Source organism: Chiloscyllium punctatum, chromosome 3 (assembly GCF_047496795.1).
Source record: "Chiloscyllium punctatum isolate Juve2018m chromosome 3, sChiPun1.3, whole genome shotgun sequence".
Taxonomy (NCBI): Eukaryota; Metazoa; Chordata; class Chondrichthyes; order Orectolobiformes; family Hemiscylliidae; genus Chiloscyllium; species Chiloscyllium punctatum.
In genome coordinates, this window is record NC_092741.1 from 116,097,603 (window position 1) to 116,111,865 (window position 14,263).

At 45.0% G+C, this 14,263-nt stretch overlaps 1 protein-coding gene across 3 annotated transcripts in view; it reads right to left on the reverse strand.

The window, feature by feature from the left end:
- Positions 1–14,263, reverse strand: part of ppil4 (peptidylprolyl isomerase (cyclophilin)-like 4) — a 50,348-nt gene that overhangs the window by 28,653 nt on the left and 7,432 nt on the right. The window contains exon 3 of one of the 3 annotated variants that reach the window (XM_072558790.1): positions 13,150–13,214. The exons of the other annotated variants lie outside the window; for them this stretch is intronic. Within the exon in view, the coding sequence (XP_072414891.1) occupies positions 13,150–13,214 (65 nt within the window). The remainder of the gene's footprint in view (positions 1–13,149; positions 13,215–14,263) is intronic. 3 annotated transcript variants of the gene reach the window in all.

Genomic DNA, 14,263 nt, shown 5'->3' on the forward strand with positions numbered 1-14,263 from the left:
ACACTGCTCACGCAGATGGACAGACAGAACTCATGAGGTGTATGCATCATTCGAAGAAGAAATTTATATGGATTATGATGCAGTAAAAATGACTATTCTTTATGTATACAACTTAGTTCCTGACATGTACAGGCAAACACTTTGAAACAGAAGGAAATAGCTGGAGACACCAGCACTGAATTTGAAATGGTTAAGCAAATTCATTTTGATGGATATGGGCATTAGGAGTAAATGTCTCTAATGCTAGTATAGTCTTTCATAAACACAGGGACTAAAACAGTTCAGAACACTTTAGGTTTACTTCACCAACGACTCATAGAATTGTTAAAAGACTTAATTTCCGTTAAACTCCATCCCCTAGCAATAAAGGCCAAAATGCAATTTGTCTTAATTACTTGTAGCGCCTGCAAGTAGAATCTTCCTTCTCACTTTCCTGCATTAAACACCATCTGACTCCCGCCCATCTTCCGAGGACCCCTTTGCCCACCTCCAACACACTGCATCCACCTGGACACCCTGCACTAGCCTATTACCTGCCCTCGACCTCTCCATTTCCAACTGCTGCCGGGACATTAACCGCCTCAACCTGTCTACCCCCCCTCCCCCACTCCAACCTCTTACCCTCACAACGCGCAGCCCTGCAACCCTCAGCTCCAATCCGAACCTCACCATCAAGCCAGCGGATAAAGGGGGCGCAGTGGTAGTCTGGCACACTGACCTCTACACCGCTGAAGCCAAATGCCAACTCGAGGACACCTCTTCCTACTGCCCCCTCGATCATGACCCCACCCCCCATCACCAAAACCATCATCTCCCAGACCATATAGAACCTCATCACCTCAGGAGATCTCCCACCCACAGCTTCCAACCTCATAGTCCGGGAACCCCGCACTGCCTGGTTCTAACTCCTTCCCAAGATCCACAAGCCTGACCATCCTGGCCGACCCATTGTATCAGCATGCTCCTGCCCCACTGAACTCATCTCTACCTACCTCGACACTGTCCTATCCTCTCTAGTCCAGGAACTCCCCATATACGTTCGAGACACCACCCACGCCCTCCACCTCCTCCAAGACTTCCGTTTCCCTGGCCCCCAACGCCTCATCTTCACCATGGATATCCAATCCCTCTACACCTCCATCCGCCATGACCAGGGCCTCCAAGCCCTCCGTTGTTTCCTCTCCAGACGTCCCCAACAGTACCCTTCCACCGACACTCTCATTCGTTTGGCCGAACTAGTCCTCACCCTTAATAATTTCTCCTTCGAACCCTCCCACTTCCTCCAGACCAAAGGGGTAGCCATGGGCACACGTATGGGCCCCAGCTATGCCTGTCTCTTTGTTGGCTACGTAGAACAGTTGATCTTCAGTAATTACACCGGCACCACTCCCCACCTCTTCCTCCGCTACATCGATGACTGCATTGGCGCCACCTCGTGCTCCCACGAGGAGGTTGAGCAATTCATCAACTGCACCAACACATTCCACCCTGACCTTAAATTTACCTGGACCATCTCTGACACCTCCCTCCCCTTCCTGGACCTCTCCATCTCCATTAACGATGACCGACTTGACATTGACATTTTTTTTTACAAACCCTCCGATTCCCACAGCTACCTGGATTACACCTCTTCTCACCCTACCTCTTGCAAAAATGCCATTCCATATTCCCAATTCCTCCGCCTCCACCACATCTGCTCCCAGGAGGACCAGTTCCACCACAGAACACACTAGATGGCCTCCTTCTTTAGAGACCGCAATTTCCCTTCCCACATGGTTAAAGATGCCCTCCAACGCATCTCGTCCACATCCCACACCTCTGCCCTCAGACCCCACCCCTCCAACCGTAACAAGGACAGAACTCCCCTGGTGCTCACCTTCCACCCTACCAACCTTCGCATAAACCAAATCATCCGACATTTCCGCCACCTCCATAAAGACCCCACCACCAGGGATATATTTCCCTCCCCACCCCTTTCCACCTTCCGCAAAGACCGTTCCCTCCGTGACCACCTGGTCAGGTCCACTCCCCCCTACAACCCACTCTCCCATCCTGGCACCTTCCCCTGCCACCGCAGGAACTGTAAAACCTGCGCCCACACCTCCTCCCTCACCTCTATCCAAGACCCTAAAGGAGCCTTCCACATCCAAAGTTTTACCTGCACATCCACTAATATCATTTATTGTATCCGTTGCTCCCGATGCGGTCTCCTCTACATTGGGGAGACTGGGCGCCTCCTAGCAGAGCGCTTCAGGGAACATTTCCGGGACACCCGCACCAATCAACCACATCGCCCCGGGGCCCAACATTTCAACTCCCCCTCCCACTCTCCATCGCCGCTCCCTCACCACCAAATGCCTGGAGGAAGAACGCCTCACCTTCCGCCTTGGAACACTTCAACCCCAGGGCATCAACGTGGACTTCAACAGTTTCCTCATTTCCCCTTCCCCCTTCACCCTAGTTCCAAACTTCCAGCTCAGCACTATTCCCATGACTTGTCCGGACTTGTCCTACCTGCCTATCTCCTTTTCCACCTATCCACTCCACCCTCTCCTCCCTGACCTATCACCTTCATCCCCTCCTCCACTCACCTATTGTACTCTATGCTACTTTCTCCCCACCCCCACCCTCCTCTAGCTTATCTCTCCACACTTCAGCCTCTCTGCCTTTATTCCTGATGAAGGGCTTTTGCTCGAAATGTCGATTTCACTGCTCCTTGGATGCTACCTGAACTGCTATGCTCTTCCAGCACCACTAACCCAGAGTCTGGTTTCCAGCATCTGCAGTAATTGTTTTGACCTTTTGCCCACTCAGTCAAGCTATCCGTATTCCCTTTCAGATTCCTTCCGTCTCCACCTCAACTTGCCCGCCCACCTCTTTTTGTGTCATCAGCCTATTTGGATACAATACACCCTGCCCCACCTCCAAATCATTAATATTGATCCTTGCGGCATTTCACTAGTGTTTCGATCTTGAAAAAGGCCTATTAATCCCAATTCTGACTTCTTTTGTTGACAAACCCTCAATCTATGTCGACAAACAGTGAGCTCATCTTCTGCAATAACCTTTTTTATGGGGTGTTTTCAAATGCCTTCTGGAAATCCAAATACATTGTGTCTACCAATTCCCCTTTATTAACTCTGCTTGTTATATTACAAAAGAACTCCAGTAAATTTGTTAAACATGATTACCCTTTCATAAAACAATGCTGGCTATTTGATTGTGTTCCACTTTTTAAAATACCCTGCTCGTCTAGCATTACTGATGAATTGTGGTATTTTCCTATTGACAGATGTTAGGCTAACTGCTTTCTGTCTCCCTTCCTTCTTACACATGGGCATCATATTAATGGTTATCTAATCAACTAGAAACTTCCCACAATCCAACTGCAAGCAGGTTATATAAATCTGTCTTCCATGCTACCCTTGCCCTTCTGATTTGTCAGGTTAGTACAATGTAGTACACTCTTGTTCAGAAAGCTGGATGGGAAACCCATGGGACTTTTAAGGTTCCCAAATGTGATTCCAGAAAAGGAGCCCAGAATGAAAACAGAATAGATCAAATTGTAGCTTTAACTACAACTGTGGGACAGAAGGTGAAAAACGAGAGCTAAATAAGGTAGATGAGAGATATATAACACATGAGAAAAAAAATCCCTCATTCCACAAATGATATGGCAAAATCTATAACTATATCAAGGATACAGATGACACTCAAACTCTTCTATTCATAGAATTCCTACACTGTGGAAGCAGGCCATCAAGCCCATCGAGTCCAAACCGATCCTCCGAAGCTCACTCCCCCCACCTGATGCCTGTAATCTCTGCACTTCCTGTCTAATTCATCTAACCTGCACATCCCTGGATGCTATGGGAAATTTAGCATGGCCAATCTTTGGACTGAGAGAGTAAACCCACGCAGACATAGGGAGTGTGTGCAAACTCCACACAGGTGCCAGAGACTGTTGGGAATGACAATGTTTACAAATGGCATTAGTGGAGAGTAGATATCTGTTCCTTTGTATCGTCCACTTAGTGTGTAACTTAATGTCCAAACCAATGACATTGGGGCTATTCAGAATTACCTGTAGCCAGGATCGACTTACTCCAATGTAATAATTTTGGATCAGCAAAAGTTGTAGCTATTCTAATAAACACAACTCTAAGTAAACTTAAAGAGACAGAGGAGTTTGCAAGCTCCAGGTATATTTCCTTCTTAGAGCAAGAGTTGTAGCTATTTCTATAAACAGAAAGTCTCAGTCAATTTAAAGAAACAGAACAATTTGCAAACTCCACGTATATTTCCTTCATGTGACCAGAGCCATAGCTAAGCAAAATCCAAAGTTCATCAGCTGGGTCAATGAAACACCACAAGCAAATATTAATGTATCCAAACTTTCTTTAAAAGGTGGGGATAATTCAGTAAATCTTTAAATGAAGTTCAACCAGCAAGTTAGCACAACCAGCCAACTAAGACGCTGAAGCCAATATCCCCAAGTGTTATGATGACTTCATCTAAACAAGGTATCATTTGCTCAGCATATCAAACATAATCCAAGCGCTATGTAAATACAAGCACTCAATGTCCAGCCTTAAGTGTCAGCTATATGTGTGGCCCTCAGATCTGACAACATTCACTGGGTGCAAAGAGATCCTTTGTAAAAGGGTAAATTATGATAATTGGTGAGGCAAATGGAGTTTTTAAAAAAAAGCAGGGTAAATTGAAAATGAGTTTTGGTGCATTCTTGATCATGCATAACTCCTCTATGTCTGAAACATCATCTTGCCACCACCAGAAGTCACCAACATCAATCTTCACTTTAAAGGGTTTAATGAAGTCAAGGTAGTGAATACCAGTTATTAGGATTGCCTTCATTTTCTTGAAAGCTGCTTGGCACTCTTTAATAAATCTATCAATAAACCTGTTCTAATGAATGGTCTTTGCCCTGAAGAGATAATTTGTTTTTCTCTACAATATTGTCTGATCTGCTGAATTATACAGTCATAGAGATGGAAACACAGAAATAGACCCTTTAGTCCAACTCATCCACGTCAACCAGATATCCTACATTAATCTTGTCCCATTTGCCAGCATTTGGCCTACATCCCTCTAACCCTTATAGCCATCCAGGTATCTTTTAAATGGTGTCATTGTACCAGCCTCCACTTCTTTTGGCAGCTCATTCCATACACGCACCACCCTCTGCGTGAAAAGGTTTCCCATTTCCAAATTTTAAGTTTGTTTTTAAATCTTTACCCTCTCACCTAAAATCTATGCCCTTAAGCTTTGAATTGCTCCACCCGGGGGAAGAGACCCTCCCTGTCTACTTACCCTATTCATGCCGCTCATGATGTTACAAACCTCTATACGGTCACCCCTCAGCCTTCAGCACTCCAGGGAAAACAGCCTGAGCCTGTTCAGCCTCTCCCTTGGGGTCCAGCCTTCCAAACCTGGGAACATGCTTCTAAATCTTTTAGACCATAAGACATAAGAGCAGAAGTTAGGCCATTCAGCCCTTTGAGTCAGCTCCTACATTCAACCATGGCTGGTAAGTTTCTCAACATCATTCTCTAGCTTTCTCCCTGTAACCCTTGATACTCAAGACCCTATCTATCTCAATCTTAAATATACTCAATGACCTGGCCTCCATGACCTTCTGTGGCAATGAATTCCATAGATTCATCACTCTGGCTGAAGAAATTTCTTATCTCCGTTCGGAAAAGTCTTCCTTTTACTCTAAGACTGTGCCTTCGAGTACTTGTCTCTCCTACCAATGGAAACATCTTCTCAAAATCTACTCTGTCCAGGCAATTCTCTACCCTTCCAAAGTTCCATTACATCCTTCCTATCGCAGGGAGACCAGAATTGCACAATATTACAATAGTGGCCTAACCAATGCCCTATACAACTGCAACATGACCTGCCAACTCCTTTACTCAATGTTCTGTCCAATAAAGGAAAGCATACCAAACACCACCTTCACTATCCTATCCACCTTAGACTCCACTTTCATGAAACTATGAACCTGCACTTCAAGGTCTCTTTGTTTAGCAACACACCCCAGAATCTTACCATTACGTGTATGAGTCCTGCCCTGATTTACCTTCCCAAAATGCAGCACCTCGCGTTGATCTAAATTAAACTCCATCTGCCACTCCTCAGCCCATTGGCCCATCAGATCAAGTTCCTGTTGTACTCTGAGGTAACCTTATTTGATGTCCACTATACCTCCAAATTTGGTGTCATCTGCAAACTTACTAACCATGCCTCTTACGTTCACATCCAAATCATTCGTATAAATAACAAATAGCAGTGGACCCTGCACTGATGCTTGTGGCACACCGCTGGTCACTTGCCTCCAGTTTGAAAAGCAACCCTATACCACCACACTGTCTTCTACTTTTGAGCCAGTTCTGTATCCAAATGGCTCATTCTCCTTGTATTTCATGGGATCTAATCTTGTTAACCAGTCTTCCATGAGGAAACTTGTCAATCACTTTACTTAAGTCCACAGATCCACAGCTCTGTCCTCATCAGTCCTCTTCATTACTTCTTCAAAAAACTCAATCAAGTTAGTGAGACACAATGTCCCATGTACAAAGCCATGTTAACTCTCAAGAATCAGTCCTTGTCTTTACAAATACTTGTAAGTCCTATCCCTCAGGACTCTTTCCAACAATTTGCCCAATATCAATGTCAGGCTCACTGGTCTATAGTTCCCGGGCTTTTCCTTACCATCTTACGTAAATAGTAGCACCACGTTAGCTAACCTCAAGTCATCTGGCATCTCATCTGTGGCTATCAATAATACAAATATCTCAGCAAGGGGCTCAACAATAACTTCCTTAGCTTCTCACAGACTTACACCTAATCAGGTCCCAGGGATTTATACATATTTATTCATTTTAATCTGTGCAGCACCTCCTCCTCTGTAATATGGACATTTTTCAATATATCGCAATTTATTTCCCCACGTGCTATTTCTTCTATATCCTTCTCCACAGTAAACAATGATGCAAAATACTAATTTAGTATCTCCTCCATATCCTGCAGTTCCACATATAGGTGGCCTTGCTGATTTTTAAGGGTCCCCATCCTTTCCCTTGTTACCCTTTTGTCTTTAATATATTTGTGGAATCCCTCTGAATTCTCCTTAAACTCATTTGCCAAAGCTATCTCACTTGACATTTTTGCCCTTCTGATTTTCCTCTGTATATTCTCCTATTGCCTTTACACTCCTCTAGGGATTCATTCGATTACGCTATTTATACCTGACACATGCTTCCTTCTTTTACTTGACCAAAACCTCAATTTCTCTGGTAAACCAGCATTCACTACATCTATCAACCTTTCCCTTCACCCTAACAAGAATATACTGTCTCTGGACTCGGTATCTCATTTCTGAAGGCTTCCCATTTCCCAGCCATCCTTTACCTGCAAACATCCACCCCCAGTCAACTTTTGAAAGTTCTTGCCTAATACTGTCAAAATTGGCCTTCCTCCAATTTAGAACTTTAACATTTAGATCTGGTCTATCCCTTTCTCATAACTATTTTAAAACTAATAGAATTATGGTCGCTGGGCCCAAAGTGCTTCCACACTGACACCTCAATCATCTGCCCTGCCTTATTTCCCCAAGAGTAGGTCAAGTTTTGCACCTTCTCTAAAGGTACATCCACAAACTGAATCAGAAAATCGTCTTGTAGACATTTAACAAATTCCTCCACATGCAAGCGATGGCCACTATGGCAGTCCCCATCTATGTTTGGAAAGTTAAAATCCCCTACCACAATCATCCAGTTATTCTTACAGATAACTGAGATCTCCTTACAAATGTGTTTCTCAATTTCCTGCTGACTATTGGGGGTCTATAGTACAATTCCAATAAGGTGATCATCCCTTTCCTATTTCTCAGTGCCATCCAAATAACTTCCCTGAAGGTATCTTCACTAAATACAGCCATAACATTATAGAACATAGAACATAGAACAATACAGCACAGAACAGGCCCTTCGGCCCACGATGTTGTGCCGAACTTCTATCCTAGATTAAGCACCCATCCATGTACCTATCCAAATGCCGCTTAAAGGTCGCCAATGAATCTGACTCTACCACTCCCTCGGGCAGCGCATTCCATGCCCCCACCACTCTCTGGGTAAAGAACCCACCCCTGACATCTCCCCTATACCTTCCACCCTTCACCTTAAATTTATGTCCCCTTGTAACACTCTGTTGTACCCGGGGAAAAAGTTTCTGACTGTCTACTCTATCTATTCCTCTGATCATCTTATAAACCTCGATCAAGTCACCCCTCATCCTTCGCCGTTCCAACGAGAAAAGGCCGAGAACTCTCAACCTATCCTCGTACGACCTACTCTCCATTCCAGGCAACATCCTGGTAAATCTTCTCTGCACCCTCTCCAAAGCTTCCACATCTTTCCTAAAGTGAGGCGACCAGAACTGCACACAGTACTCCAAATGTGGCCTAACCAAAGTCCTGTACAGCTGCAACATCACCTCACGACTCTTGAATTCAATCCCTCTGCTAATGAACGATAATACTCCATAGGCCTTCTTACAAAGTCTATCCACCTGAGTGGCAACCTTCAAAGATCTATGTACATAGACCCCAAGATCCCTCTGTTCCTCCACCTGACCAAGAACCCTACCATTAACCCTGTATTCCGCATTCTTATTTGTTCTTCCAAAATGGACAACCTCACACTTGGCAGGGTTGAACTCCATCTGCCACTCCTCAGCCCAGCCCTGCATCATATCTAAGTCCCTCTGCAGCCGACAACAGCCCTCCTCACTGTCCACAACTCCACTTATCTTTGTATCATCTGCAAATTTACTGACCCACCCTTCGACTCCCTCCTCTAAGTCATTAATAAAAATTACAAACAGCAGAGGACCCAGAACTGATCCCTGCGGAACTCCACTTGTAACTGGACTCCATGCTGAATATTTACCATCTACCACCACTCTCTGACTTCGACCGGTTAGCCAGTTTTCTATCCAATTGGCCAAATTTCCCTCTATCCCATGCCTCCTGACTTTCCGCATAAGCCTACCATGGGGAACCTTATCAAATGCCTTACTAAAATCCATGTACACTACATCCACTGCTCTACCCTCATCCACATGCTTGGTCACCTCCTCGAAGAATTCAATAAGACTTGTAAGGCAAGACCTACCCTTCACAAATCCGTGCTGGCTGTCCCTAATCAAGCAGTGTCTTTCCAGATACTCGTAAATCCTATCCCTCAGTACCCTTTCCATTACTTTGCCTACCACAGAAGTAAGACTAACTGGCCTGTAATTCCCGGGGTTATCCCTATTCCCTTTTTTGAACAGGGGCACAACATTCGCTACTCTCCAGTCCCCTGGTACCACCCCAGTTGCCAGTGAAGACGAGAAGATCATTGCCAACGGTACTGCAATTTCCTCTCTTGCTTCCCACATAATCCTAGGATATATCCCGTCAGGCCCGGGGGACTTGTCTATCCTCAAGTTGTTCAAAATGTCCAACACATCTTCCTTCCTAACAGGTATCTCTTCTAGCTTATCAGTCCGTTTCACACTCTCCTCTTCAACAATACGGTCCCTCTCGTTCGTAAATACTGAAGAGAAGTACTTGTTCAAGACCTCTCCTATCTCTTCCGACTCAATACACAGTCTCCCACCACTGTCCTTGATCGGACCTACCCTCGTTCTCGTCATTCTCAGGTTTCTCACATACACATAGAATGCCTTGGGGTTATCCTTGATCCTATCTGCCAGGGATTTTTCATGCCTTATGAAAAACACTACTCCCTTCCTCTCTTGCCCCACTTTCCATCCTCCTATAGAATCTATACGCTGGAACATTAAACTGCCACATCACTATACTTGCTATGATATCCAGTCCCATGTTCCCAACTATGCCCTGTGTTCATCTGCCTTCCCCCTGTGAGGCCTCTTGTGTTGAAATTAATGCAGTTCAATTTATCAGTCCTACCTTGTTCTCTGCTTTGTCCCTGCCTGTTTGACTAGCTCCTTTTCCCAACTCTACCAAGCCCAGAATGATCTCTTTCTTCACTATCTCCAACCTTTCCAGGTTAAATCCCCCCAAGCAGTGCTAGCAAATCTACCTGCCAGGATATTAGCCCCTTCCAATTCGGGTGCAGTCTGTCCTTCTTAAACAGGTCACATCTACCCCAGAAGAGATTCTAATGATACAAAAATTTGAATCCTTCTTCCCTGCACCAGTTCCTCAGCCATACATTCATCTGCTCCCTCCTCCGATTCCTACCCTCACTAGCTCATAATACCAGGAGTAATCCAGATATTACTATCCTCGAGGAACCTCCTCTTTAAATTCCTGCCTAACTTCCTATATTCTGTCCTCAGGATCTCATCCTTTTCCTATGTCATTAGTTCCAATATGTACAACGACCTTCTGCTGGTCCCTCTCCCCTTTGAGAATATTCTGCACCATATCAAAGATATACCTGATTCTGGCACCAGAGAAGCCATACACTATTCTGAATTCTCGCTGTCAACCACAAAAACGTCTGTCTCTGACTGGAGAGTCTCCTATCATAATTGATCGCTTGGAACTGGATGTACCCCTCATTACATTAGAGTGTGTCTTGGTACCAGAAACCTGGTTGTCTGTGCTACATTCCCAAGAGTCCATCACCCCTACACTTTCCAAAACAGCACACTTATTTGAGATGGGGATAGCCACAAGATCTACTTCCCTCTCCTTCCTTTCCTGGAGGTAACCCATCTACCTGACAGTATCTACTGTTTTTCTCCCTTCTGACAACTGCTACCCATCAAATTCCAACTCCTGTAAATTCCTCATTGCCTCTAACGGCTGCTCCAACTGATCCATACTATCAGATAGGATTTGCATCTAAACATACTTCCTGCAGACATAATCATCAGTAACATGGAATCTCTCCCTGATCTCCCACACCTGACTCGAAGAACACATCACTCTACTGAAGTCAGCTTTGCACCTTAACAAATCAACAGATCCAGAAAATAGCACAGTCTTATTGCTTTAAAAAAAAACTGCTCAAGGCTAATACCTATGTTTTACATTTTTAAAGTTTAATCAAGAGACACATCTCAATAAAGCATATCGTAAAAAAATACCCACAATGCTCACTACTGTAGCTTTACAAAATGAACAGTAATGTTACAATTTAAAAAGACACATAGCTGCTCCTCTGCTGTGAGCTCTCTCTGTTTTCTCCAAGGCCAGCTGTGAACTTTGCTGTTTGGTAATTTTTCTTAGACAGACTGACGTCCAGAGATATTTGAAAATCTAACAGCAGAGGCAGTAGCTGTGCAGATTCACTGCCGGGTCAGACAGCAGTGCAGGTTTCTTTCTCCATTTAAATCACTTTCCATGTGGTCAATATCTTTGTTTGCCTTCATCCTTTTTTAAAGTGCCATTGTTTTGACTTTTCTCCCCCACCTCCAAGTTCCAAAACAATGCAACAGCTTATAAATCAGTAACTACTGCTCCTAGAATTTGAGGAAATCAGCTCCAACTCAGGTCAGAAAAGGAACAGCTCTTACAGCCACAATTTTTTTCCTGTCCTCCATTCTTCTACTTTTTTTATTTTTGGAATCCAGCACCTGCAGTACTTTGTTTTTCTACTAGAATTACCATCTGTGTCCAAGCAGCTCTGGATAGTAAAGGCCATGTATAACTTGTAAATCATTGCCTAGGTTATTACTATTGCTTTAGTACTTAATAGATCCTCTTAATTTGTTGCTCCATAACTATTGTCTACCAACCTTTTTGTCTAGAAATGAAACTGAATGATGAGAATATAAATTACAAAACTTTAAAGAATGGCAGAAGGTGTTTTGTTTACAATTTCCTGGATGTACTTCCGGGCTTTAAAAGACTCTGGTCAAACTACATTTAGAATATTGAGCAATTTTGGGCTCCATACCTTAGGAAAGATGTATTGACTCTGGAGCAGGTCCAGAAGAATTTCACAAGAATGACCCCAGGAATTAGCATATGAGGAATATTTGAGGACTCTGGGACTATACTCAATGGAGTTCAAAAGGATGAGGGGGGAATCTGATTGAAACTTTCAGAATACTGAACAGAGTGGACATTGGGAAGATGTTTCCATTGGCAGGAGAGACAAGGACACAAAGGCACGACCTTAGAGTAAAGGAAAGACCCTTTAGACAGAGACAAGGAGAAACTTATTTAGTCAGTGGTGAATCTGTGGCATTTATCGCCACAGAAGGCTGTGGAGGCCAGGTTATTGAGTATATTTACAACAGAAATATGTAACTTCTTGATTGCCAAGATGATTAAAGGGTAGAGGGAGAAAGATTTTTCAACCCTATTTTCCCACTATCAGCCATGATTGAATGGCGGAGCACTCGATAGGCCAAATGATCTAATTTCTGCTCCTATGTCTTACTGTCTTATGGAGATCGCAAGTTCAATTGTGGAATTAAATTCACCATAGTTTACCCTTGCCTAATTGTAGGACTTCCAGTCTAACATTTTCCTCAGTCCAGCCATCTTTTGAATTTTCTTTCTTGTTTGTACGCTGTGTCACACACCCCACTTTGAATTCTTATTAGTTGGCAGTCCACTGTTCAAGTGTAGTCAGTGTGGTTATGTGGTAGTGATTTGCACACATCACAGGTCGCATGAATGAGATTAATAGCATGACATTGTGCTGGCAACCATGTGAAGTTCTTGGGGCATTATGATAAAGAAGCGATATAACATGGTTTCAAAGCTGTCTGGCAAATGGGTGTTGGGCAGGAAACCAGGGCTGGTCTTCCAATACTAACAAGGCATCCTTTTTGTCCACCAACACAGGCAGACAGCAATTAACTCATCACTTGAAAGACAACACTTCAAACAAGTGGTATAGTTCCTTACTACTGCACTGGAGTGTCTGGCAAGATTATGCACTCAGGGATTATTTGAACCCATAACCACTAGCAATAATGTTACCTGCAGCCCACCTGTAATTTCACTCAATGCAGTTCCTGAAACTTTATTGGAGGTCAACAGGAAATGCTGATGGTATCATTTAGCAAGATTCTGGTTAGAATCAAAATATGATTCAGCTATTGACTCAATTAAAATATTTGAAAGGCACCAACCAAAAAAGGGATTCTCCTCCACGACCACTGCCAGTTGGGTCACCAGTCTGTATAATAAAGTCCCTCTGGTACAAAACATATTAGAATGTAATAAATGACAAATGATTAGACCGATACACAAGTACTAAAGTATTAATTAATATTTTTATATTCATCTATTCCTCCCCCATCACTGACCTCTTCCCCCTTCCCCATTTTGCACCTCTTGGAACTGATGGCGAGGTGTGGGGGGGGGGGGGGGGGGGGGGGGGGAAAGAGTAGGTTAGAGGTAAAATAGGGCTTGGAAAGAGAGAGGGGAAGTGTTTTGAGGGGGGAAGTCGGCAATGGTACGTTAGAGAGAGGAAGGTGGAGACGTGTGTTCAGATGGAACGGGAAGGGGGACAGGAGGACGGGGATGGAACAGGGAGGGGGAGTGTGCAGGAGGGGGGTATGGAACGGGAAGAGAGGGTGGGTGGACGGAGATGGAAAGTAAAGGGCAGGCGTGGGTAGGTGGAAGGGCAGGGATGCAACTGAAAGGGTGACTGGGCAAGAGGATGGGGATGGAACAGAAAGGGCAAATAGGCAGCAGGATAGGGATGGAAAGGGAAGGGTGGGTGGGTGGATGGAGATGGAAAGGGAAGGGCAGGTATGCGTGAGGGCAGAGATAGAATGGGAATGGTGAGCAGGAGAATGGGGATGGAACAGAAAGGGTGGGCGGACGGAGTTGGAACAGGACGGGTAGGCGTGCAGGCAAGTATGGAATGGAAACAGCAGGTGGAACGGCAAAGGCGGGTGGGCAAGGAACCAATGGGAAGGCGGGTGGGCGGGTTTGTAAGGGGAAGGGCGGGTTTGAAACCGGAATGGTGGGGGGGCGGGTTTGAAACCGGAATGGCGGGGGGGGGCGGCGCAGGAGAGCGGGTTTGAAACGGAAACGGCGGGAGGGCGGGTTGGAAACGGAAACGGCTGGTGGGGGGGTGGATTTGAAACCGGAATGGCAGGGGGGGGGGCGGATTTGAAACGGAAACGGCGGGGGGGGCGGGAGGGCGGATTTGAAACGGAAACGGCGGGGGGGGGGCGGGAGGGCGGATTTGAAACGGAAACGGCGGGGGGGGCGGGAGGGCGGGTTTGAAACGGA